This window comes from Limulus polyphemus, unplaced genomic scaffold (assembly GCF_000517525.1).
Source record: "Limulus polyphemus unplaced genomic scaffold, Limulus_polyphemus-2.1.2 Scaffold234, whole genome shotgun sequence".
Lineage (NCBI taxonomy): Eukaryota > Metazoa > Arthropoda > Merostomata > Xiphosura > Limulidae > Limulus > Limulus polyphemus.
Window position 1 is genome coordinate 50,395 of NW_013665844.1, and position 27,038 is coordinate 77,432.

General features: G+C 29.1%; 1 protein-coding gene across 1 annotated transcript; it reads left to right on the top strand.

Annotated features, from left to right (window-relative positions):
- Positions 1-1,928: 1,928 nt before the first annotated feature.
- Positions 1,929-24,450, top strand: LOC106478622 (serine/threonine-protein phosphatase 2A regulatory subunit B'' subunit beta-like). Its single transcript, XM_013939178.2, has 13 exons — positions 1,929-1,970; positions 2,216-2,440; positions 4,022-4,125; positions 6,839-6,941; positions 7,264-7,338; positions 9,614-9,700; positions 12,842-12,998; positions 13,654-13,702; positions 13,885-13,971; positions 15,458-15,602; positions 16,430-16,579; positions 18,031-18,137; positions 20,625-24,450. Exons 1-13 carry the CDS (start codon positions 1,929-1,931, stop codon positions 20,782-20,784), a joined length of 1,491 nt encoding a protein of 496 aa, XP_013794632.1. The 3' UTR covers positions 20,785-24,450.
- Positions 24,451-27,038: the final 2,588 nt, after the last annotated feature.

Consider the following 27,038-nt stretch of genomic DNA (forward strand, 5'->3'; position numbering starts at 1 on the left):
GAAGACTTGTTCACCCGACACGTGCCAAGAGATTGTTGAAAGCGGTACTGTTGGAACTGATGTTTAACTCCGTTTAATGGTAGACACATTAAAGAATTTATTTTGCAGGAAGATCTTTCCTTTGATGATGGCAAACATTTTCTTTCCTTTTTGACTTTGCTTTGGAAATTACATGCATCTAATTTTGAAGTGTAAGGAAGAATGGATTGTACCAGTGTATTGGGTTTGGTAATTGTTCAGAGTTCTGGTTATATAGGGAGTAAGAGAAAAGAAAAATTAACAATAAAGTAAACAGCTAATCTTGTTAGTGTGTGTGCTATAATGTCCGTCTCCTTCCAAGATGAAGACCTGAACGGTAACAAAAACAAAAATGTCTCCAGTTCGCGATATCGTTTATTATTTTAAATCGACATCCACTGTTGTGCCAAACCATTTCTTAAAAACAACCTTACTATTTGCTTAAAACGTCACGTATAATAAATTATATTAATTTCTCAATTAATTATTTGTTTATTGTTTTAAACCGTCCTTAACTCTTTTCCTGCCTTGTGAGTTTGGAGTTTTGTACCACCATGAAGAAAGGATATTCCCTTTCAAACATTCCAAAGATTCGAGTTCTAGATAAGGAAATGATATCATAATACGTGTCTTCTTTTCTTTCTTTTTTTTTTTTGTACATTTAAAAATATATTTGGCACTGGGAGAGTTGTTTACTTCTAAACGTTGCCGAGATGGAGATAAATAACAATTTGAGAAATGTACAAAATGATCCTATAAACACTTTACCATCGGAACTAGACTTCAGGTAATAGCCTAGCCTAAAATAATCACCCGAAAGTTAGAATTTTGCATAAAGAACATCACAGTACATCTTGTTAATCGATGCAACACATATTTTTCATCCTAACAGTTTATAAATTATTCTTACCTTCCCAATAAGTTTGCATGTGACGTCAAAACGGTCCTTGTCCGACATCAGTGGAAATGAGCACCAGTATGCTACCAGAGAGTTTTTGTTTTCAGCTAGGAAAGGTTACAGGCTCTGACTAGATAAAATTGTAATAAGGTATACCAATTATTAAGTACGTATAATTACCCGAAAACTGATGAATTATTAATTAATTTGTCTGTGTGTGTGTGTGTGTAAAGAAATTTCAGTCGAAAACATTTTAGGAACAAAAAAAGTATATACCGGTTTAACGAGACGTCAGTTTTGTGTTGTGTCATTCGAGAAAGAAGCATATAAAGCTTTGACCTTCTTATATGATTAAAACTTAATTACCTTTTGTCGTCAATAAGGATATAGAATTGAATCAGATAATGTAAATTTTAAGTAATTATGTATACAGACTTTTTATCCAATAAATACTTTATATTTCCCGTATTCCAAATTAAAAGACTGAAATCATTGAGACAGATCAGTATAACCAAAGACTAGCAGTATCTCTTCTTCCACTTGGTACTACTTGTTTTGAGTGTGGAGGAAGTCTCTGTGCCCTGTTCTTGACTAAGATACAAGGTCACTTGGCTTTTCAGTAACACATTATGTGTAACTATAAATATCTACCGTCAAAGTCCATCTACTGGCTGATGTTCTGACTCTTTCTATTGCATCGTTTTTCAACTGCGCAGTTTCTCAAGGTTGCAACAACCTTATGACTCATAAGCTTTGCTCTATGTTTTTGTAGAAGGGTGTGATGATTTCAAAACTTTCCTACGCAAATTATGTTGTGATAAAATAGATGGAACCAATAAAATAAAATAAAACTGTATTTATATGGGATAAATCTGTTCATATCACCCAGAAAGTTCAGATTTGTTACATGACTACATGTTTATAATTTAATTGAAAATGAGAACTAACATTATTTTTTTAGTTGATAAATGGGCGACAGCATCAACTACACCAACTCATTGGTAGTTCGGCAATGGGAAAACGGTATCCACCAGAGCCATCTAGTCCTCAAAATGTAAATCACTTCAGGCATAAGAAAGAACAAAAACTTTAATTTCGGCGTTTATAACCAAGTACGTTTCAAGTTTTACAACTACTTGCTGTCCATAACTAACAGCTGTCTGGCAAAAGTCTTGTAGTCTGTAAAGCTACAAACATTTTTAAACTGAACAATTAAAATGATTAATAGAATATAAATCTAGAGAAAAAAATATTTAATGCAATTTTTTTAAGAATTATTTCATGTTTGGTTTTCTATAGGCCTGTCGAGATAAAGAAAATGTGGAGCCTTCTTCTCGCACCAGTTCCCTTCGCAGGATATCAAAATCAGGTTCTCAGTCTGTTCACATCCCAAGGTTCTATTACCCTCAAGGGCGTCCAAAGTCATCTGGGGAAGTTGAAACTTTACTTCAGAAGATTGCCTCCACTTTCTCAGGATTTCATGATGGAAAAGTGGGTCCAGAACAGTTTGGAGTCATTACAAAAGTAAATGAATTTTAACATACTGTAATATTACAAAGAAGAATAATTGGCAAATATTCTGTACTTTTCGCCTCTTTAATTGTGAAAGAGTGCATAGTCTGAATTATGTAGCTAGATCCAGCATTCACTGTTTTTCAATCTTAAGTTTGAAAAATAAAATGAAACAATATCTGGCATTTTATGATAAAACCCAGCTTAGTTGATCATAGAGAATGTCAGCTAGTGGGGGCTTTAATATCTTTATGTATAAAACATCTGTTTGGTGTGAGGCTTATTTATGTGCCCATTTTATGAAATCATGTGTTTATGAAACTGTCTGGATTTGACAATCTATACTTACAGGTTTCACAGTGGAAAAAGTTGCCTTAAAATAATTTGAAACCACCAAAAAGTAAATATATTTTTCAATTAAAACTATAGCTAATCCAAAATAAAATTTATGCAAAAAAAACAAAAAAAATCTGAATATACTGTGTTGAGAAAAAAAAAGGTAGAAAGGATCAAATATAAGAAAGTTAACAAGATTAAAAACATGAAATGTTGGTTTACTTCAGTTTTACTACACTTTAGGTTTGTTATAATTTGGAAACTCTTTGGATTGATTTCATGCAGATAAGATCTAAACAAAAAATAGTATCATGTTAAATTATATCTTATTATATTTATATTGAACAGTGTAAAACAAACTTAAAAATAAGTAACAAAATACATAAATATTTGAAAATTTTACATTATTATCCTCTCTAAAGCAGCTTTGAATTAGCATAGGTCAGCCTTATCGTCTAGTTAAAAAGAATTTTTGTCATAGAAAGATCTTTTAAGTGAATAAGAAATATATATATATTTATATACAGCATGATGTTTTTATTTGAATAAAAGGGTTATGTTTGTTTTTTAAAGCTGAAACCAAACTAAATATTTTTAAGCCATATGAATGCTCAGTAGTTTAGTTTTTTTTTCAAAGCAGTTGAATAGCCAATGCTTGGCCAGACACCATGTCCAGTTAGTGTCTGAGAAAACAGTAATGAATTTCAACCTATAAAGGAACTTAAGTGCAAAAAATATAATTTGTTGCAAAGTCTGAAGAGGGAAACAAATATTGACAGAATCACACTTTAGTATGTCATTAAGTATATCATATGGTTTGTAAGATTAAATGTAAATATAGTAAGCAAGTTGAGAAGTTATTTATAAAATACTGATGTTTAGTTGCAATGTGAACATACCCTGATAGTGCTTAGGCAACTTTAAAGGCTTGTCTTTACCACTGTTACATAGTACAGTGAAAAGTATCATTTGTGAATGACTAATAATATTATGGATTAACATCAGGCATCATTGTTTAGTTGATAGATAAGTACTTAAACAGTAATCAGTGTCTTGAGAGAAACTTAACACAAATATATTACTTTGAGCATAATATGTTGCTGTCTGTTAACATTTGGCTAGGCTTATCTTTGTACTGGATGTAGGTTAAAACTTACTTGATAATTTCTGATTTAAGGCCTATGACATATACCAACTTTTGTTTTATCTAGTATAAATTTATTATGTAAAAACTTGTTTGTTTGTTTTTATTTCTAGGCTAGCAGCCTACCTCTTTATTGGAAACTACCACTGTTTCTAGCTGCAGGTGGAGAGAGTAAAGGTGTTGTCAGCTGTGATATGTTCTTAGATTTTTGGAAAAGGTGATTCAATTTACAATAAACTTTCTTCATAGTATATCTTTATTATGAAATTAATTCCTCTGGGAATTAGTGATAAAGTTATGGAGAAATGAGCATTGTTATCAAAGAGTCACTATATTTGATTTAAAATGGTAAAGATGTATAGATATTTAAGTTAAATTTAATATTTTATCACATTCAGAATAACTAACAATCCAAAAAATCTAAAAATGATTTCAAATTGCAGATGCACAGATACTGACATGTGAATTCGGTTTTAGTCATACTCTGATATTTACTTAAAACTTTGTTCTCAACAAAAGATTTGTGGTTTAAAAGAATATTTTATTGAGAACAATTCAAGATTCAAAATAAAATGACTGCCTGTATAAATTATATCACTAAACTTTTACTGTTCTGACTACCCTTACAACTGCTTCCATTTTTAAGTTCATAATAGTACAACACCAGGTGAATATAAGCTATTCAAAGGGATGTTCTAGAATGTAAACAAATTAAAACTGTTATATTTATCTTATGCTACTTTATGTGCAAGAATGTATTACTGTTAATTGTCAATAAAAGTATTTGAGATGTATTTAAGGGTTAACTAACATTTTCAACTGAAAATTAATATGAAATATTAAACTCAATCTAACCCTAGTAGTTGTGGTTTCAACTACAGTAAAACCTTGGTGGATTAGAAAAGCTAGCTCACTTACACTTGGTGATCTTTCATATTCGTGATATTTTTTTATTGTTTTAAAAAATTTTATGTATAAAGCTGTGAAATTTAAACAGACTTTGAGAGAAGTCATCAATTTTAGAATATGTATCCTATGTAGCAAAATAAAATTGCGAGCAGTATTGTTATGGAAAGAAATCTGTTTATTTCAACATTATAGATAAACTGTTGCTCAGTAGTTTTACAACTAGCTGACCATACTGGATTTTCATTCATAGTCCCTAAGAAATAAGTAATAAAAAATATTTTGAAAAAATATGGATGATGTAGGGATGGCAACACCAAAAAAATACGGAAACAAGGTAGGGACGAATACACAAAACCATACAAAAATTCTTACAGTAGTAGCCAAATCTTTTCAACAAAAACTTTTATCTACAACTAAATCTTGTATTCCTTTCATTTGCATAAATTCAGGTTTAAATAAAAGCATTTAAACTGAATAATGCTCTGAAGTATTATGATGACAAATTCCCATAAATTTGTAACATTGACTCTGTGGCTACTTATGTAGGGATTGTTATATGATTTTGTGTATTCATTTCTACCATGTTTCTGTACTTTTTGGTATTGCAATCCCTACATCATTCATATTTTTTTCAAAACCTCTAAAACCTAATTTAGTTGTTTATAAAAGTCTCTTAGATTGTTATAAGAGAGAGATTTGAAACTTTGACGAGCAATACATAATATGAGATGGCCATTTTTTTCCCTACCCATCTCTACATACTCAGCACTACCATAATAACAAAAATTAATTATTGAATTTTATTGTTTATGTATGAGATTCTTTTTCAAAAATATACAATCAATGGCTAAGATGAATCAATCTTTTTAAAAGTCTTCTTGATAAAACAGAACAAAAGAAAATGCAAATTTGAATAAAGTAAACAGCAAAAAATGGCTAAATGTAATCAATAAGCCATCACTGCAGTGTTGCTGTTATTTAATGATTACAGACTGATGAGAAACTTTGTATTTCTGTGAATATGCATTGAAGTAGCTCTGTTTTATTACAGTTAAAGTTTTCTGTGCAACTTCTTCATATGGACAGATTAAGAAACTTATCTTCTAAAAAAAGTAATTTGGAATCACACATAATAATACAAAAATAACTATATGGGGAGGAAGTTAGATAAATAGCAATCAAACTATTGAATAGGCTGTGACACATCAAGCTGATATAAAAAAATGGAGATGGATGCTCTATGTATTCTTTATGACTTGGTTATGGAAAAAATTTAATATAGACCTTGAGCACGCAAAAAAAAAACAAATTAAATGAAAGATTAAATAGTCTTACCTTAATTTTTGTAATATTAATTCCATCTAGAAACTGCAAAAAGAGTAACAAGGTTTTTGGGTACAGAGTAAAGTACATAAATGAAGTGTACTTACAACATCAGTATATCAGTTGTGAGTGAGTTAGGTAGTCAGAAAAGGAATGTTTCCACAGCTTGTAAAGTATATATATATATATGTATAGAGAGAGAGAGAGAGAAGTTTAGATGCATAGAAATTTAAACTGAACTATGTGCTAGTCAATTCTTAGGCTATTTGTCTTTAATAGCATTGTAACTTGAGAAATCATAATGTAATTTATAGACTCTATTCATCTTAATTGCTCAGCATTAAAACCAGCTAAGTTATTACATCACTATGTTCATTTCTTTAGATTTGTTTCATACAGTTTCCATCAAAAAACTTGCCTTATTATAGAGTGAGAACAAGAATTAAAAGCAACAGAGGAAAATTAACTATTTGTCATTTCTGTAACCATTTTAAAAAAAACTGTACTTGAATAGTAAAAATAGACAAAATAAGTAGAGCTTTTTTCAATAACACTTGTTTGGAGTACCTTAAATCCTGTATATTAGAAAAAAAACATAATAAAAAAACTTTAATTACTTTATTGAACCTGTTCTTTAAATTAAAAATTATGTATCTCTCACAAAAAAAAAACTATGTTTAGATATATTTCTTTTTCAGAGTGATAACGTCTTGCCATGATGAATCCTCACAGTTTGTACGGGTTATAACACAAGGGAAGAGGAAGTACCTCTTACCTGATGACTTTGTTCCTTTAATCCAGGTAACAGATTTAATGTTTATATTTTACATTTTATTCATTGTATATACTGTCATTTAAGGTTTATTAAAATTATAAATGAATAAAGTAACTTAAATTTACTTCATAAACTAACTAGGTTTTATTACTTATGAATAATTAAAAATGTCATTGGTGCATAATATTTATCGAAATTGAGGTTTGTCTGTATATTAAGAACAAATACTACTGTAAATAGCAGTGTGATCATCTGTAATTATGTTTCACAATAAGAAGAAAATTTTTTTCTGTATAATGATATAATTTAAAGTAGGTGTACTTGATGTTTCTAAATGTTTTTATCCAGGATGTTATTGACACACATCCTGGCTTGACTTTTTTGAAAGAAGCTGCAGAATTCCACTCAAGATATGTTCACACAGTAAGTATTTGGATTATATGATAAACTTTAGCTTTTCCATAACTATTTAAAAATATTCAGAAATATCCAAGTGTAGTTGTATATTGATGTAGTTTTTCTCCATCAAATTAAATTTTGTAAATGAATAAAAATTATTGATTAAAAGAATTTTTTTATTTGATTCAAGATTTATAATTAGAGCTTGGCAGTTAGTGGTTTCTACGAAAGGAATGCATTCAATTATTTGATTAGTTCTAACATCCTCACCCAATAGAAGCAAAAGAAAACAGAGATACACTACTTCATAACTTTGTGAACAACTGTGTTATTCTAATACAGTATTGCATGATCTTTCTATTTTAATTTTTTTTTCTAAGTAATTTATGAATCATCCTTCATTTCTTATGATAGACATATTCTGAAGATTACCATGTGTGAATTTTGCAAAAACATATTTTTTCATAGATTGTTTAAATTATTTTAAAGATAATGTGGACATTTTCTACTTAACAAATGAATTGCTAATGTTAAATACCACCATACCAACACCTAGTCACCAATATGTTTGCTTTTAAAGTATGCAGTAATCCCCTCACTGAGCTTGTGTAAATCAACTAAATTAATGATTAAGTAATGAAAACATGCTTACTATGACCAGTAAGGATAATATTGTTTTTATTTAAAACATATCATGATTGCAATTAGAAATAATTAAGTACCAGTTACCAATTTATTCAGGTACGTTGTTTGTATATGATAAACATAAAAATGATATTCTACAAAGATTTGATTTATTGGAATATTTTGCAGTCTTATACTGTATTCACTAAACAGTAGACTTATGTAACTTTATCTGATTTGATGATGATATAATTTCTGTTGATGAATATAATAAAAACACCTTATGTTTAAAAATATTACAACTAAAAAAAAAACCATAGTATATCCATTAAAAAGTAAAAGCACTGTAATTTTGAACAGAGAAACAGACATAAACAAGGTACGTTTCCTAAATGTTAAGCAATCTTCAGTCAGGTGACTTCCTTGTTTTGTACTGTGTTAAACTTGTAATAAAGTTTTAACCCATCCCTAAACTGTACAAGTTTACCTTATCTCTTGTCTTCTCATTGAAGAAAATTTCTGTAGCTTTTAATCAGATAAAATTTAACACATAAGTACTTTCACAAACCCCTGGACCCCTCCCTTATACCTGCACCTATTTATACAACATTAAAGAACACACTTATTAAATACTGGGAAAATAAGGGACTTTTCCTAGATCAATGTCTGTGTATACAACATTAAACAATACAGTTATGCAATTATAAGTTAGAAGCATAATATATAATACAAAAGAAGTAAATTTACACTATTTAATACTTAAGTAGTCAAAGAGTTGGCAGTGGGTGTTGCCAGCCAGTTGCCTTCCCTCTGATCATCAGTTAAAAATTAGTGACATTAGCAGATAGCCTTAGCAGCTTTGCCATAATAAAGACAGGGTGAGCAAGTTGAATGGCAATGAGAATTGAACTTTAGACACACTATTCACAAGCTCTCACCCCGATTAACCAGGCCATGCTAGCCCAAAGATGAACATATCTTGAAGTAAAGATACAACAAATAATAATGCTAAAATCAGGTTTTGATACCCCTACTGGAAAGACCACAGATAGCAAGTTATTTAGTGTGATCACTGTGATGGCAATGTTTTGATTACTTAGATAGTTACAATGCTTGAAATCCCTAATTTTGATGAATTGATTGTTGGAACAACAGAAGACAATAATAATTGAAAAAACGATTTTCTGTTATTTAATTATTTTTGTGACAAACAATTTAATCACAATTTTGATTAATTGATTAGATTACATGATGCTAATTGATATAGTCAGTGGTCATAGATAATTGATTAAATCATTCAACTCTATATAATGTATCTAAAGTTAACTGATTTCCAAGTCCATGGCCAGAATTATTTTATTTGGGCATACAAGTTTGATAATTAAAAGACAAAAATCATGTTACTTTCATGACCATCCAAATGAGTCTTGATTGAACTTTAACTGCCAGAGAAAGGTTAAAAAACAGCAGTAATTTGTTGTTATTTTTTGTTTCTTGAGAGGGGAGAATGATTTGGAGAGGCAGGCCCTTGTAGAACATCCATGGCTATGGACTTTCTGATTTCTATTTGTATTGTACAAATAGAGTATGATAAGGTTAAAGATTTCTTTATTTCAACTCTTCGAAATGCACATTATGAATGGTAACAGAAAATACTTTTTTTTAACTTAATCAGGTGATAGCAAGAATATACTACAATGTAAATAGGTCTTGGAGTGGGCAGATTACTATCCCAGAACTCAGGAAAAGCAACTTCCTTCAAGTAAGTAAGCCTGACAAAAAGTCAAAAAACTGAAATCTAACAATGGACATTTTTGCCATTCCTTATACTTTTGGAAAATTGTAATGTTTTAGAAATTATTTATTTGTAATACTGATTTAGAAATAAGCTCATAATTTTTATGGTTATTTTCTTTTTTCTGTCATTTAATTTATCAGATTTTTATATGTATAATTAGTAAACCAGTGACATGGTTTCTTTAAAATTGATGGGTGTTATGATTACTTTATTATAATTTACATCAAAATACTTAAAATTGTTAATGTTATTGTTTAAGATCAACATAAAAATGTTACAATTGAATTCGTATGTGATATTGGTGTTTCAGAAAATTTGCTACTTCAGAACTTGTACTTCAAATATGTTATTGATCCTTTGGAAGACTAAAGAAAAATTTATTTTGCATTTCAAATAAAGCATTCCTGTCTTTATTGTTCTCTTCAAACTTGGTGTGAGTGTTTTAGATAACTATATTACATAACACTCAAAATATTTTGGTATGCCTGAAATGTAACTGATGTGCATAAACAGAAATTTGCTGTATGTGCTGTTTAATTGAGAATTACTTTTGCTTGTCGAAAGTGATTGTGGAACACAAGGTGCATAGGATTTCTGAAAAACTAACCTGATGAAGAACTTGTATTTGATGTAGACTGCATTCTAGCTTAGTTCTTGATTGTTAGACCATGGCAACTGTACTGATCAGAACAAGAAAACTTTATTCTGGTAGGCTATAAAACACTTAACTATAAATGTTAAGAAAGGCTATTCTGATTTATCAATAATAAGGAAGGATAGTAAATATAACCTATAAAAAAAAGAATTCATAAAGTTATAAGAAAATACTGAACAAATGTACTTATCATTTCCTTTTAATGGCAAAACAATATTTAAAAGAATGTCATTTATCCCCAAATAAGACAAGGGTTACTATTATGAAATGCATGTATTCTCAGTGTGTCCTGAGAAAGTATTTAAAATGCTAAAAGTTCTTCTTATTAATGTTCTCATTGTGGTGTTCTCAGATACACTGATAATCTTCAGGTAAGGATAGTGAGTGCTCTAACTAGAAGTTTGGTGGAATAAGTATTGCAAAATTAATCTGAATTCCTGGTGTGATAAGTTTTCAGTAATATATAAAAAAAAAAATAGATTATTTATTTGATACTCTGAAAAGACAAACAAATACAGCACAATTCACATATTTACAAAACAAAAAACAATACTATAGCTGTTGAGAGCTCTTGAATCAGATTAAATCTGGAAAAAAATCTAAAAGAATCTGGTGAAGAATGGGAGAATTAACCACTATATTATGTATTACAATACACTCAATTCTCCCAGGGTGCAGTTGTCTCCCATGTCATATGATCATCTTGTAAGTATAAGTATGACGTCCAGATATTCTTAAACCTGCATACGACTGATGTTAATTAAGAACGTACACATACAAGCCTAAACAATTCTCTAATGACACTTTCTGTGGGAAAGTCTAGAAATGCCAAATCATAATGATAGTTGATGATGTATGAGATTACGATATTCCAGAGCTGGTTACCTGCATTTTACTTATCCTACATAAAATTCTTCCATGTCAATAAGGAAAGTAAGAAAGTTTTTTTAATACCTTGTATGATGAGCTTTTAATGTTTTCTTATTGTCCCCATTGTTAAAGATCATTAAATTAGTTGCTATTCCAATTCAAGTAAATGTTTTGTGAAAAGTCATCCAATTAGAAAGTACGGGATAGTGAGAAGATAAATTAATAGGAGCACTATCCTGCAGTCCTGGCTTTTTTTTTTAGTATGACAGAAAACCAAGTTTTCTGATGAATCATTAGTGCTTTACTCTGTTTTTGGTCTACTAAAAACACTTTGGGAAATAAGTAATAATTTACAGTTTCTGGAATCTGGAAAAAATTTGCATAAAAGAATTGAAGTAAATTTATTCTTAAATTTTCAAACACCAGCTGTCAGTGAACATTCTGAAGAATCATACTCAAATAAGCATGTGAAATACTGAAAATATTTAGGTACATTAAAGTCATAATAAGAAAATGAAGACAAATTTTAACAAAACCTTTATGAAACAGTATATATATTTATATATATATTACAATGTATAACACAGTAAGGCTATAAAAGAATAAGAAGTTATGTTTAAACAATTAAAAAAATAGAACACTATAAAACATGAGAAAACAAGCTTAAATTAAGCAAATACAAAAAAATATGTTAAGACTTTGAAAGTAAAAATAGTGGAAAAGAAAATTATCAATAGAAAAAGTACCTCACTGAAATGTAAAATCAAGAAAACAGCAGTAAAATACAGTAAAAACTAAAATACTATTCAGTGATACAAGAGCCTACCTTGCAAAGTAGTTATATATATATATATATATATATATATTGTTAATATATATGTGGCTCGGCATGGCCAAGTGGTTAGGGCGCTCGACTCGCAATATGAGGGTTGCAGGTTCGAATCCCCTTCACACCAAACATGCTCGCCCTTTCAGCCGTGGGGGTGTTATAATGTGATGGTCAATCCCACTATTCATTGGTAAAAGAGTAGCCCAAGAGTTGGTGGTGGGTGGTGATGACTAGTTGTCTTCCCTCTAGTCTTACACTGCTAAATTAGGGATGGCTAGTGCAGATAGTCCTCATGTAGCTTTGCGCAAAATTCAAAAACAAACAATACTATATATGTTTATTGGAGGGATGTGTGGTGTTAATGAAACTACATGAATGAAAGACAAATAGAGTATATAGTTGCTAGTGTTATTAATATAACTGTGAATATTCTTAATAGTATCCTCCAGTTTCTGTACTAGGTAATTAGTTTTTTGGTTATTGTGAATACTTTGTGGTGAAGTTTATGACAGGTAGAGAAGTATTATACTTAGAATGAAAAGTATGTTCATATATGAAAACCTTTTGCAATATACAGTGTGTTTGCTTTAACGTTTATATATTACAGAAGGTAGGAATTTTACTTTTGCTCAACTTAACACATTTTTCAACTCATAATTATTTTTGGGAAGTTATCCAGTAGTTTGGAATCTTTCATATAAACCATTGGTGCATCTTTTAATCATGTCATACATTTCTTGTTCTTTCACAGATATTAGCATTATTAGAAGAAGAAGAAGATATCAATCAAATCACAGAATATTTTTCGTATGAACATTTTTATGTCATATATTGTAAATTCTGGGAGCTGGATAAAGATCATGACTTGTTCATAGACAAACATGATCTTAGTAGACATAATGATGGTGGTGAGTAAAAGCATGAACATAATGACAGTTTTAAGTATGAGCAGAGCTCAGTAAAAATTATAATGGTTTTTCATTATACGAGAGTTGTCTGAAAAGTTCATGTTCATGAGAATGATTGCACTAGTGTTCGAAATGTCGTACCTGTTTTAAAAATAATTTCCCCTACTGTAAAAGTTGTAACTTTTAATTAAATAATGCTTATTAGTTTGTTTATAGTGATTAACTGTACTGCATGTGGCAGTTTTCAAATTTCAATTGCATTATAACAACTCAAGAATGTTGATTATACAATTTTTTTTTTCTGTTTATAAATATAGCAAATGAAAGTAAGCTTTGGTTTCTGTTACTGTTGGTGAGTGCAGACAACATTCTTATTGTTCTAGCACACAGTGACTGACACTTTTAGAATCGTGTTAAAATTATTGATTCTTGTATTTCTAAGTATTTGTAAATATAAGCACAAGAGTGATCATAAATTTTTCACATAAAACTTATAAGTGGAAGACTTTCAGATGTTGAATAATAGATAGTTTTTGTAAAATATTGTTGTAAGCCTGTTTTATACGGGAAGATTGAAAAAAAAAGGAGGAAACAAAGATTTTTATAGGATTTGTTTCATTCTTTTTAATTTATTTTAACATTTTCTCTTTTCCAGCTATATCCCTTAGGATGATTGAGAGATTATTTTCAGGGGCAGTAACTCGGTAAGTTACTATGATTACCTAAAGTTTTATTCAGTACATGTAATGTACAACTTAGGTAGTTTCTGAACCAGTAACATATGGAAGTAAGTTTTTATTGCATAATTGTATTCACCAATTAGTTATATTAATAACGAATATCTATTTCATTTATCCTTTACTTTGATATTTTTAATTTGTTTCAGTGGGCCAATCCAGAAGGATGGGAAGATGAGTTACACAGAGTTTGTGTGGTTCTTAATCTCAGAGGAAGACAAGCGGCATCCTAGAAGGTATCAATAATTGAAATATTCTTTTTTTTTGTCATATTCAGCATGGAAACCTTTTGACAGATTCAAACCTATCAGCACTGTTGAATTTGACATATCAGTTTCTGAAAGCCAAAATAATCAGTATTAAAAAAAAACTGTAATGACGATGAGTTGAGTCACTAAAGATTGTATATCTTTATTTCATATACAATTAAATATAACTGACAGATATTAAACAAGATAATTAAAAATTGTTCATGTAAAAAAGTGAATAGGGATCATCAAAAAAGTACAGAAACATGTTGAATCAAAATGCAGTATTATATTTTTGAGCTACAAATCCCTATTTTGACTCCATGTTTACAGTACTTATCAATTTTAGTTAAATTCATTTACATTTCCTCTTCAGAAGTGCTAAAGTTTTTCAGCGGTAATTGAAAACTTGGCTTTCCTTTTCTCAATAATAATAAAACTGGTTTGTTTAGGTTGTATTTATTTAAAGTAGGTATCAACTTGCAATATGCATGTTGCAGGTTCAAAACCTTTCACCACACATACTGTCCCTTTCAGCTTGGAGTATTATAATGTGATGGTCAATCCCAGTTTTTGTTAGTGAAAGAGAAGACAAAAGTTGGCAGTGGGTGGTGTTGGCTAGCTGCCTTCCCTTTAGTCTATCACTTGGAAATTAGGGATGAATAGTGCAGATAGCCTTCAAGTAGTGTAGCATGAAATTCCAAAAGACAAATAATCAAAGTAGGCATTTTCTGTCTACCTGTTTAAATTAGCCTTATCCTTTTAAATTTATGTTGTTGTAATGTGTTTAAGTGTTTAATTTTTCATATTTAGCTTTCAATTTACATTATTTTCAATTTAAAAAACATTATTCCTTGGAATAATTTTTGGAACGTAGGGTATAAGATGTTATTTTGTCTGAGAACATTTATACTCTATTGAATATATATATATATATATATGTACATATGTATGTATGTATGTTTCAAGTTAGTTTAAAGTTTTTGTTCAATGAACACATCTAAATTTTGATATTAACAAACCTTCTTAACAGAGTTACAGAAAATTAACTTTAATTTTCTTTGGAAATATATAAAATAATGAATTAACTGCTCTGATTTGCTCATTCAATCCCAGTTTAAGCTATATATATACAGGCAATCTAATTATTCTCTAAAGCTGTAATTGTAGATTTTATGCCAAGTGCTGTTGCTTCTTTTAACAGCTGATTGGTTTAGTGTAATAGGTCATTTAAATAAATCAGTTGATTTTGTGTTGGTGGATTATACTTGGAAATTAATAATGAGAGAACCCAGTATTTTTTTGGATAGCTGTATGATCCTTCCCTGAATAGTATAAACTGTTAATTTTTATTTTATTTTATTTTTCAAAACACTTTGCTATTCTTGCCTATCATTGGTAAAAAGCTTTAGGTTAAATTCTTCTATTAAATGATATATTTAGTAGAGTATTAGTATTACACTATCTCTTACAGTATAGAGTATTGGTTTCGGTGTATGGATCTGGATGGTGATGGGTTCCTCTCAATGTATGAACTGGAGTATTTTTATGAGGAGCAACTTACACGAATGGAAGCTCTAGGCATTGAAACACTTCCCTTTAAAGACTGTCTTTGTCAGGTATATAGATTTATTAAATATAAGTTTTGTTGTCAGTGTTTGGACAAGTTATAATTGTTTATAGATTGGAGTAAGATCTTGGTTTTATGTGTGAAGTATTAAAAATTTTGTTTCTGTATATCTCTGATCAAGTTATATACAAATTTAATAATATAAATTTAAATATAGTGCTTGCTTACATATTCTAGAGCTCTGAGTTTCATTTTTGAGATATTGTCTAATTTCTCCCTGTAAAGTATAATAAGATAAAGATTGTACAGCAAAATATTGAAAATGTATTCTGTCAAAAGTTAGATTGAACCATATGAGTGAGATGTTAGTATGCTGATTTCTTCATACACAGTATAATAAGCTAAAGATTGTACAACAGAATATTGAAAGTATATACCACCAGAGGTGCTATATTAAGTTGTGTGAGTGACGTATTAGATTCTATTCCTTATCTACTATAAGTGAATCTCTAAATTTTCACATGTGGAATTTAACTGGTTGATTACCTTGTAATTTTAAAGTAAACTGTGGTTATTGTTCTGTCTCAATAATGCTTATATGACTATTCATGTAATACTAACAAACGGTTAAAAATTGTATAATATATTGTTGTGAGGTTTGAGAAAGTGACCAGCTTCATCTGTTTATGAATTACATCTCATACTTAAAACATTAAAAAATTAATTTATTTTTATAGAAATTAAACTTGTTGTTCAAACTAATCTCATCATAATAGAAGTTGATCCCAGTATTCTCTAGACCTGAACATAGAAATTGTTTAAACTAAACGTGAAATTAGATAAAGACATAACTGGTCTTGGAATTGTTTCTTTCAGATGTTAGACATGATTAGGCCCAAGTACAATGGCAAGATATCTCTGTCTGATCTGAAGAATTGCAAGATGACACCTATTTTCTTTGATACCTTCTTTAACTTAGAAAAATATCTTGACCATGAACAGCGAGATCCTTTTGCTGCTCAGCGAGTAAGAAGTCATTTTGTACATTTCTTTCATGATCATTTACTAAAATATATATATAATATTTTATTTAAGAGTTACTGCACAGTTACCCCATTAAATGTGGTAGTTTAAACTTATTTTGTGCATAAACATTAATGTACGTGTTAAATCAAAAAATAATTATTATTTTGTTTATTTACATGCCTTCACTATGTTTTCTCCTAAGTATTTACCAGTTAGAAACATATTATAGGCAAACAAACTACAATCCTCTTGAGATTAGTACACAATACTGTGTATATTATTTAGAATTAAACTAAAACCCACTCTTTTTAGGAACTTTGACACAAAGATACTGATACTAGATTTGGCATATACACATGCCTTCCCTGGCATGTCCCACCATCTGACAGAAGAGGGCAGGTGAATGTGCTGAAACTTGTGTTAAATCTCTGTGTCAAAGTTCAAAAAAAAGAGTGGGTTTTAATTTAATTACAACATGCCTAATGGTTTATTTTGAACACTGCCAAAATAACAATGATTAATCAGAGTTAATTTTGTTCCAGTATCTAAAAAAGTCTGTCATAGCATGTGTTCTTTCTGATATTGGCTTACAAATAAGAAAGATAATATTGCTTCATGATTTGAATGGTGACTGAGTGTCATAAAAGACTTATTAGATTAAGTTATATGTGTAATAATATAAATATTTAGCATATATAGAGAAAGTACACAATCTTTAATTGTGAAAACTAGAAGAAATAATTTGATCTCCTAACCAGATATAGGCCTAAAATTCATATAGGGCACATCTACATTTTTGCAGTTATGGACAATAATATTTTATTGTGTGAGGAAAAAGAGCTGGCAAAATACTTTATTTTAAGAAGTGTTGGAGCTTGGTTTGGGTATTCCTTATTGTTCAACATCTGAGAATCTGAGAAATGTTATATTGTGTTATGTTACAGAACTGTGATGATACAGCTTAAAGTTTTATTATTGAACAAAATCAACTGTCTAAATGTTATTTGCTTAATTTCTTACAATAATTGTGCTGACTGCCAAAATAAAAAATAATCAAGAGAACCAAAATAATTAAGTTTAATAAATAATATTAAACAGCTAAAAAGTGTCAAAATTGGATTTATGTTTTTTGTAAAGGTTGAAAGTACTTATTTGATGCCCTTGAATTTGTTCTTTTCTATTTAAAAATTTTTCTTCGACTTATTGCAAATTCATGAAGACCAGTGGCTTAAAATGAAAGAATTTTGTATTCTTGAATTTCTTAAAAACTGTGCATAAAACTGGCATAATTTTAGAAACATAAGAAACCATATGTCATGTACCAATTTCATATATATTGTTTTTTATCTAAATTTTGTTAATAATAATGTTTTAATTAAAGGCACATGTTTGATTCAGGTATTGTGCATAGTATTTTTGTTAGCTGCAGTTTCTTTTTATATTTGTGATAGGATCACGAACTGGAAGGAGTGGAACTTTCAGATTGGGATCGTTATGCAGCAGAAGAGTATGAACTTTTAGTTGCTGAAGAAGGAGCCAATGATCATCCAGAAGATTTGTAAGCGATTTTTCACTTTTCTTCTTAAAAAGTTATATTTCTTTTTAGTTTAACTCTTTTGTTTTCAAATATTAAAATTTTTTATTCTGATATTTTAATACCATATTTATAAGAGTCACCTTGGATTACAGTCATTGCCAGCCAACTACAGTAGCAGTTTAGTGAGTTATAGGATGTAATATCAGACATATGCTGACAGATGTTGCATCAATCAGATTGATATTATGAAATTATTTCCATTAATAATTTGTTGCTGTTTATAATTACTCTCTTATCATTTCATTATTTTGGGAGGGCAAGATTAAATCATTTGTATATTACATAGTAGATTTATTCAAGGTTAAGAATACTTAACTATTATATTTTGATATTCAGAAAATAGTTATACTGTACAGAACAGTAGATGTGAAGTAAGAACTATATCGAAAAAAGTTATGTTTATAAAGATGGACATCTTTCTCAATCTACTTATATATACATATCATTAAAACAGCTCAAGAATTTAATAAGTATTTATATTAAGCCTTTCATATTTAAGTAATAAAGTAGAATTATTAGATTATAAAATCAATTGTAAGATAAAACATATAGAAGACTTTTAGATTTTTGGAAAAAATGATAAATTGTGAAGATTTTGTTTCATCATATTCATTATATTCTAATAGCACTACTTCCAAATCTGGAAATAACTGATGGTTTAGTCTTATTGACTTAGTTATTTTTACTAGTGGTTTTCTACTAGCTCTTTCAACAGTAAGAAACATAATCAAAATTATTTTCAGTAAAAAATATGTATATAATATTACAACAAGTTTTATAATATTAAAGATAATGTTGAAATGAATGAATCATGATTAGTAACAGAAAATATTACACACAAAACTTGCATCACTACCTTCTTAATTTTCAACTATAAAACCATACATACTTGAACTCTGAATGTACTAAGTGTATTTTAATACAATTTGGCAAATTTTTAGTAAGCATTACAAGTCTGCTGTATATCAATAATCTGATCTTTTAAGGAAATATTTTCACTAAAGATTTGACTGTGAATTTACAGAGCCTTTACTGATTCAGTCTGAGTTCAAGTGATTTTCATGCTAAGGATAAAAATACTTTTTATATCATACAGGTTTTATATTCCATTTTCATAAACTTTAGAACCTTTTAAATGAATATCAGAATTTTATTTTTGTAAAACTTAATATTTTGTCATTTTCTCAACCTTAACACTAGCTGTAGCAAAATTATCAAACAAAAAGTACAAAATCAAATCAATAATACGTTTTCCTTTTTAGAATGATTGTAACAGACAATTATTTATCCTAACAGTATCAGCTATCAACCATCTGCTTGCTCTTAATTTTATTACTTTACAATGCCCCTTAGACTCTATTTAAGTATTTGAAAGTTAGTTGACCACAGCAGGAGAACTTAGTGTAAGCAACCAGTTAGTTACAATCATGTGATGCAATTAGCTAAAGCTGCTGCCATAGAATTCTTTTTTTCACCCCTTTTTTAATATAACCTAATAAGTTTCTACTTTTTACATTTTAGTAACTTTGTTTAAAAATATGTAAAAATAAATAGAAAATATAACTAAGAAACAAGAAATTTTGGACTTGCATTGCATTTGAAGTTTATTTCAGTAATTTGTACTCAATAACAAAGCAATAGTTTTTTCACAATGTGTTGGTTCTCCACAAAAAAACATATATCAGGCACTAGGATAGAATGTCCTAAAATCATTATATTTCAACTGGGTTTCTAACTAAGTTATAAATAGATTTAAACTTTCTCTTAGCTGCTTGGAGCAAAAGAACAGGATCTTAACCAATGAAGCAAGCTAAATGTCTAATTACAGGTGACAAAACAAAATAACTGTATATGGAATATTGTAAAAAGGCTATTTTTTATTGAGTATAAATAATCCAATAACATTGTAAGAGAGAATTATTACATTTCGTGAAAAACAGAATGATTGGGAGGGGTGTGTAATATGTGGGCTTAACATGTTTTTTATATCTCAGTAAAGCAATTAGTTTGTAGGTTCTAACTTTATATTCTGGCTTGACAATATCTATAATATGTATTTCTTATTAGTTGGACACTCAGAAAGTCATATAAGTGTAAATAGAAAATCTAAAATGGACAGTTCAGAGTGCATATGAATCACAACTCAGAAAAGTGAAGATTGAGAATTTATTTTAGTATTTCCTTCTTGAACTAGTTAATTAAAGCTTGGATAATTTGAATTATAGACTATGTTTTGATTCCAAGCTTAATGACATACATTGATAATAAGGCTGCTTAACTAAATTTTTAATGTTATTCTGTAAAAAGTTTGTGACTTGCACACTTTGACCCTTCAGTATGCATGTTGTTAAAGGAATATATATTTAGCAAGTAAAAATTAGTATGATACTTAAGTATGTTTTTCAGTGAATTTGTTTTCACTTTTTTCAATTCCATATTATTTTGTAGAATGTATGAAGACTATGAGCGTGAAGATGACGAGTTGTCCACGGGCTTGGAAAAGTTAAGTGTTCCTGGAGTTCTACATCCCAGAACATTACATGTTGGGTCAGATATGGATGATGATGAGTATGACTATGCTGATTCTGATGCAGACTATCATTACTGAGAATGATTTCATATAAATAAAAGCTAGAATATTAAATGTTTGTAGTCAGTTGACATAGTCTCACTGATTAATGTATACACATATATGTGAGGAACAATTAGGCCTATCCAAATGTGAAGCGGTCTAGGTAAATCAGTATTTCAATTTGTGCCATGTTGTTACTAGGTTCTGTTATCTACAATGAAAGATGAAGATGGATAAGAAGCATTCTTTGTAATACACAATTGTTTTCCACTAAGAAGTTGTGCAAGTTTAAGTCACTTTGTGCTTTTAAGTTGAGATTTGCGTTTATGGTGTGCTTAACTTATTTTTTCCAAAAAGCAAGGAGATAGTGGTTTGGTACATATAGTTTTTTGTTGTCTGTGATCTAGTCCAATGTCAGTGATTCTTTTGCCAAGTTTTGTCAGGGTGGCCACAAGCCTGAAAAGGCAGGGAAAATTATGGGGACCCCCTTTCTCCTTTTCTTTTTGCTTAAACTGAGATCCTGTGTGTGTGCTTTTTATCTATGCCAATTATTGGCATATTTTAATATAATCCTAGTCATTCACTCTATTGTTTTATGTAGTGGTAATTATCTAATTAATTGTACTTGATGATAAGTCAGATCAAATGTTCTTTTTATAAACAAAACTGCATCTCTCTATTATCTACCATTTAATTGCATTGTCCTTGTTTGAAGATTTTTTCTGCTGTGAAGTGTTTCTGACATTTTATTATCCTTGGTAACCAGGTTACAAGTCAAAGTGGTGTTAAAAAGTTGAAATCCTGTACATACTCTTCTGTGGGTTGAATTTTATATAAAAAGTTGGGGAAAACAGATTTTGGAATGTGGCCACCCTGTCAGTCTGACCTGTTGGTTCAAAGATAATCTTGTAGATTTTATAAATAAGATCCTAAGTTTTGAAAAATAACTATTACACAAGTCTAATTCAATGCAGCTGTTTAATATAAGTTTTGTAAACTGGTCTTCTTACATAATCATTTTAATTAAGGCTGTTATAAAGTTATGCATTAATATTTTTCAACGTCTAGGAGCTTAGAAAGATTGTCCTTGTTCTAAAGAAAATACATATTTTGCTTACAGCATAAATTGTGTGTTACAACATTGTTTGCTGTAATTTCTTTCATTTTGTCAGTACTGAGAGAGATCACAAACAGTTAAACTTACTAAGTTCATAGTAAAGCATACGTTTAATATAGTGTAGCATTGTTCTATAATGAAACACATTTCCTTTGAATTTAGAAAATTAAGAAGCCAAACTTTCAACCAGATTGTGCATGATTTCATAAGGATTGATTAAAGAAGACTAAAAAATTCCCAGGCAGATATGAAGTCAATAATTTTAACTGAAGATGCAATACATACCTGTTTAGTGAAAAATTATATTTTCAGCGAGTATGAAGAAAAGCCTGAATTTCTGGATTAAATATTTATGAAAGGACAGTTTTTGATTAAAAGTTTCTTTAAATATTTATTGATTGGAGAAAAATTATTTTTAGAAATTTGGAGAAAATATCAGGAAGTTAATACATACGTATTAGTATATATATATATATATGTACATAAAGTAACAAGACACTTCTAAAAGTTAACCTACCTTTGGAGAATTTTCTTGTGTTTCTTTGGCTTTCTTGAAAATGTTTGAAGTGATCAAATATCAATTTACCTTAGTGAAATTTCATTTAAAAATTAAGGATTTTCAGATTAAATTTAGAAATATTTAGTTTGTTTAAGAATTGGTCCTCTTATTTAATACTTAAGCATGCTTATATCATAATTCAGCTTCTTAGGATGCTATATTTCAATATTTGTCTCTTTAATAAGAAGTTTTAAGTGATGTTTCCTTTACTGTTATGTGGTAGTTGTAAACAATAAACCTTGGAATTACGTGTAAAATATTTTGAATTATATGTGCACTTAATGTTTCAGTTTTCAATTATATGTGCACTTAATGTTTCAGTTTTCAAAGATGTTCTGCAGCTATTACAAAAAAGATTTTGAAAGCATCTGAATAATTGATGTAATGTATATGAGAAAATTATAACTATTTTGATGATTTTAACAGATAAGTAGACTATGTATTTTTTGTCTAGCAAACTTACATGAAAACATGTTGCAAATATGTCTGTTGCCAATTTCTTCTCAATTATTTCTTTAGTCTACTTGTACATGTAGGCTGGAAAAATAGAAAACACATTGTAAAGTGTAAAGTTACCCATTCTAAAGTTTTCTTTCCTACCTTGGAAGCTTGAGAAATTTTTTAAATACCAGGCTGTTTTGTGATTCAGTTCCTGTGATGATAGGTATAATGTATCTTGTTTCCTTGGAGATTTTTCAAAAGGAAATGTTTGATGTCTGCTTACAGCCTGGAGCTATGAGTGTTTTTTTAGCTACATGACTTCATTTTTGTACAAGTTAACTCATTACCCAAATGTTTTCTTTATGGCATTGTTTGATATAAATCATTATCTTACAAATGTCTTTATGTTTTGGTACATAAACAAAAATGTTCAAATGTTGATGTCAGAAAATCACTTCTCATGCAATATGTAATGCATACAGGTGACTGAAAGACATTTATAACACACATATGTTTTGTGAATTTCATGTTTTATGTCAGTGGTGATTGTCCTAACAGTTGCTGGAGGAATACTAGCATTTCAGCTTTCTGAAGCTTGTTTCACTCCTGTGACAATTTCTATGCCTGGAAAAAAACAACAAGAAAAACATAATTGAGTACAAGTTTCTATAATCTAACATTGTCAATTCAATTTAAGCATCTCTTCAGCATGGATTTTTTTTCAAAATTATGAATTTCAAACTTTTTGATCATATGCATTTCAGTACTTTAGTGAGTATGTTCTGTCAGCAATAAGAAAAAGACTGTTATCTCAATTTCTCCAAAATAATGGGCACTTCTAATAGTTCTTTGGTGAGAACTGTCTACACTTTTAACTTTTTATTGAGTTAAAGAGACCACCTTTTAACTTACTATATCTATAATGAACAATGAACTTGCTTGTTGTATTGTTACTACTACAGTTGAGAAGTTTATTGAGTCCCCTTGAATCTGTGAACTTATCTTATTGATTCATGCTGATGTCGGGACTCGTTCTTCATGCTAGTGCTACTATTTTTCAAGGTTACTCCAACTTTCAGGTGAGGCATGAACATCATCAAGGAGTTTGATGAGGTATGAACTTCTTTTCTACCTTAATAGGGCCCTCATCTTCAAAGGTGATTTGTGAAATACTTGATCATCTATGTTATTACCACCAGTTTTGAGGAGTTAAACTCTCTGGTGTCATCTTTAAGGTATTACTCTGTACTGATCAGAATTATTCTGTCCGTGATTAAACTCATTGAATTAGGTATGATTATTATTATCAATTATAAAACTATGGTCTTACTTTTTTAGACAAGAATAAAGCCTTAGTGTGAGAATTTCTCATCTAGAATTCTAGGATCTTTTCTTACTTATGTTTTGAACAATCATTTAATAAAATTTATTCTTAAGAATTATGTACAGATTGTCTAGTTAGCTGTATGAAATCTTTTTATAGTTGTTATTATTCAATCTTTTTTTATCTTTAAACCATTAAGTTGTTACTTTTTCGTGCATAATATTGTAGTCACACTATCTCAAATTTGTGCTTTTATTGTTTTTACAAACTTTGACTTTGTTTAATTGGAGAACTTTTTTTAATTTTTTGAGGAAAAGTTAGCAAAGCTTTTAATTAAACTAGTTTTTATTGCTATTTTTCTATGCTAGTATTTTTTTCTCTCATTTGTCTCTTTTTCTGAATTTTGTTAGTTGTCCTACTTATATGCATTATGTAAAGATTTTTTTTTTTTATAAATTCTCTGTCTGTGAATGTTTGGTAAACAATAATTTACAGAATCTTAAAATTTACATTTGATGAATCTACATGTACTTGCTGCATGTATTTAGTGCATTTTCAGCATGGCTTTAACATTATTTTTCTAAACTCTCCTTCAGTAAAAATAATATATTGCTATATATATATATATCATAATTAAATTATCCATCAATAACATGCTTTATCTGTCATGATATTAACATCCTCTTTGTGTAATATATTTACATTAGTTAGTAATTAATAAGAGTTCAAATAATTACTGCATTAACTTGCAGTACTTACTCTTGAAGATTACAGTATTTGTATATTAAAGAAAAAGAACAAATACAATATACTGAAGTGATTTGTTCAATTTTTATGTGCTACAAATTGTTGAACTAATTGAAATAATTAGGTGCCATATAATTTTAAGTTTCACAACAGTATGACTTTGAGCTGCATTAGGTGTTGGAATGTGTAGATAATGAAAATTATTTTAACTTGAAATACATTATTATTATGATTACAAATATGTATTTTACTTGTTCAGCTTGTGTTTGATAATCATAATGTAGTTATGGGTTTGTGTATATAGGAAGTGTTAAAGTTTGAACTCCATTACTTGTTCGTGATTGTAACTGCTACTTGTCAAATCTAGATACTATTTATATGTAACAAAAGCAAACACAACTAAAGATATGAATGTAATGAGTATGATATAATAATGGGTAGGTATGGAGAATCTGGCTGTGGGTGTTGGATGTATGTAGTTACAGAACTGCTCATCAATCAACTGGTTGCAAAATAAAACAGCAGAAGCAGTACAGTTAATCATTGCATTCAGAAAGTTCTAAAGCTATTTTATTTTTTCATACTTCAGTAACATGGCAGATAGGAAACTTGTAACATAATTAAAAGTTAGGCTTGTAAACTGATGTGTGTGTGATTTATTTCTTTGGGGGTTTGTAAAACAAAAAAATGTGTGCTAACAAACCCATATGTGTGACATAACTTTGCATATTGAAATGGTGCTCAGGCAGATTTTAGGTAACACCTCTATTATAACCAATGTGAATGTAACTAAGTATTAGTTTTTGTCACAAAAGTTCTTTAAACATTGAATGATTGTGGAATGTAAATACTATTTGAGATATAGTAGACAAACGTTTTTAGGTTACACAGTGACAAGATTAATAAGATACAGAATCAGAAAATTAAGACATAAATATTTTTATATTCTATGGTATATTTACAAAGCATATTGCAATTTCTTTTATGAATACTACACTGAAAAATGTTTGAATTACTAGTTTAATTTCCAATTAGGACATTTTTAGAAGTTGACTTCTAAATACCACAGTAATTTTGGCATACCAGTTATAAATGCATTGATATCAATTAAGCCTTTTCTTAGTCTGTTGTAACACCCAAGGTGGAGTTAAAGTTTAGAGCTTACTGTAGTATCACTTTTCTGATGTGTTTTCCTCATTAAATTGTATTGAGTTTGTAGGAGCCTTGACTAATTTATCATATAGTTTGGAAACCATTACCTAATTTTAATAAATGCTCTGGAGTTTCTTTTTTTGTTGTTGTTTTTAATCACTATCTTCATCAGTTAAGTAGTTTTACCATTAAAATTCTGTTGAGACATAATTTCAGAATTCTATGGTAAAATCTTGTTAGATTATATCTATTAATAACTGTAACCTTCAAAAGTGAAAAAAAAATTGTATATACATCTGCTATGAATATAATGTGATATCCCCCCCAGATCTGTTCTTCTTTCTAACATTGCAAAGATCAAAGTAGAATGTTTTGGTTTTGTACCATTAGACTGTATTTGCACATAATAACATACATACCTTGGACTTATGTTTAATTACAAAAGCCTAATTATAGCTATATAGATGAATGAAGCACACCTGAACATATGTGATTTTCTAATCAATGACAAATAGTCTTACCATAAGTTAAAACATTTTCTTTTGTTTTATCAAAAGTTATTGCAGCAGACAAACAGTTTATTATATATACAAGAACATTTTCCATTTTATATAGGAAATGTATATGTGATTATGACCAAATATAGTTATATTAGCAGTCATAATTATTAGTTATCAACTCAAACATTAATTTTTAAAACAAACAGAAAGTTTGTGTATTTCGTGTAGTGAATGTTAAAAATTACAAATAATAACTTTACACTCTCATACCATCACTAATAAAGACCAAAGTATTAGTTGCCAATCTAAACATTTTCTGTTCTACTGTGAAATTTATATGATTGGAAATTTTAAATAACTTATGGATGAGTTACATTTGGATATAAGTTTCATGATATGTACCAAACGTTTGAGTTATTATATATATGCAAGAAAAAATCAAGTTTTTGA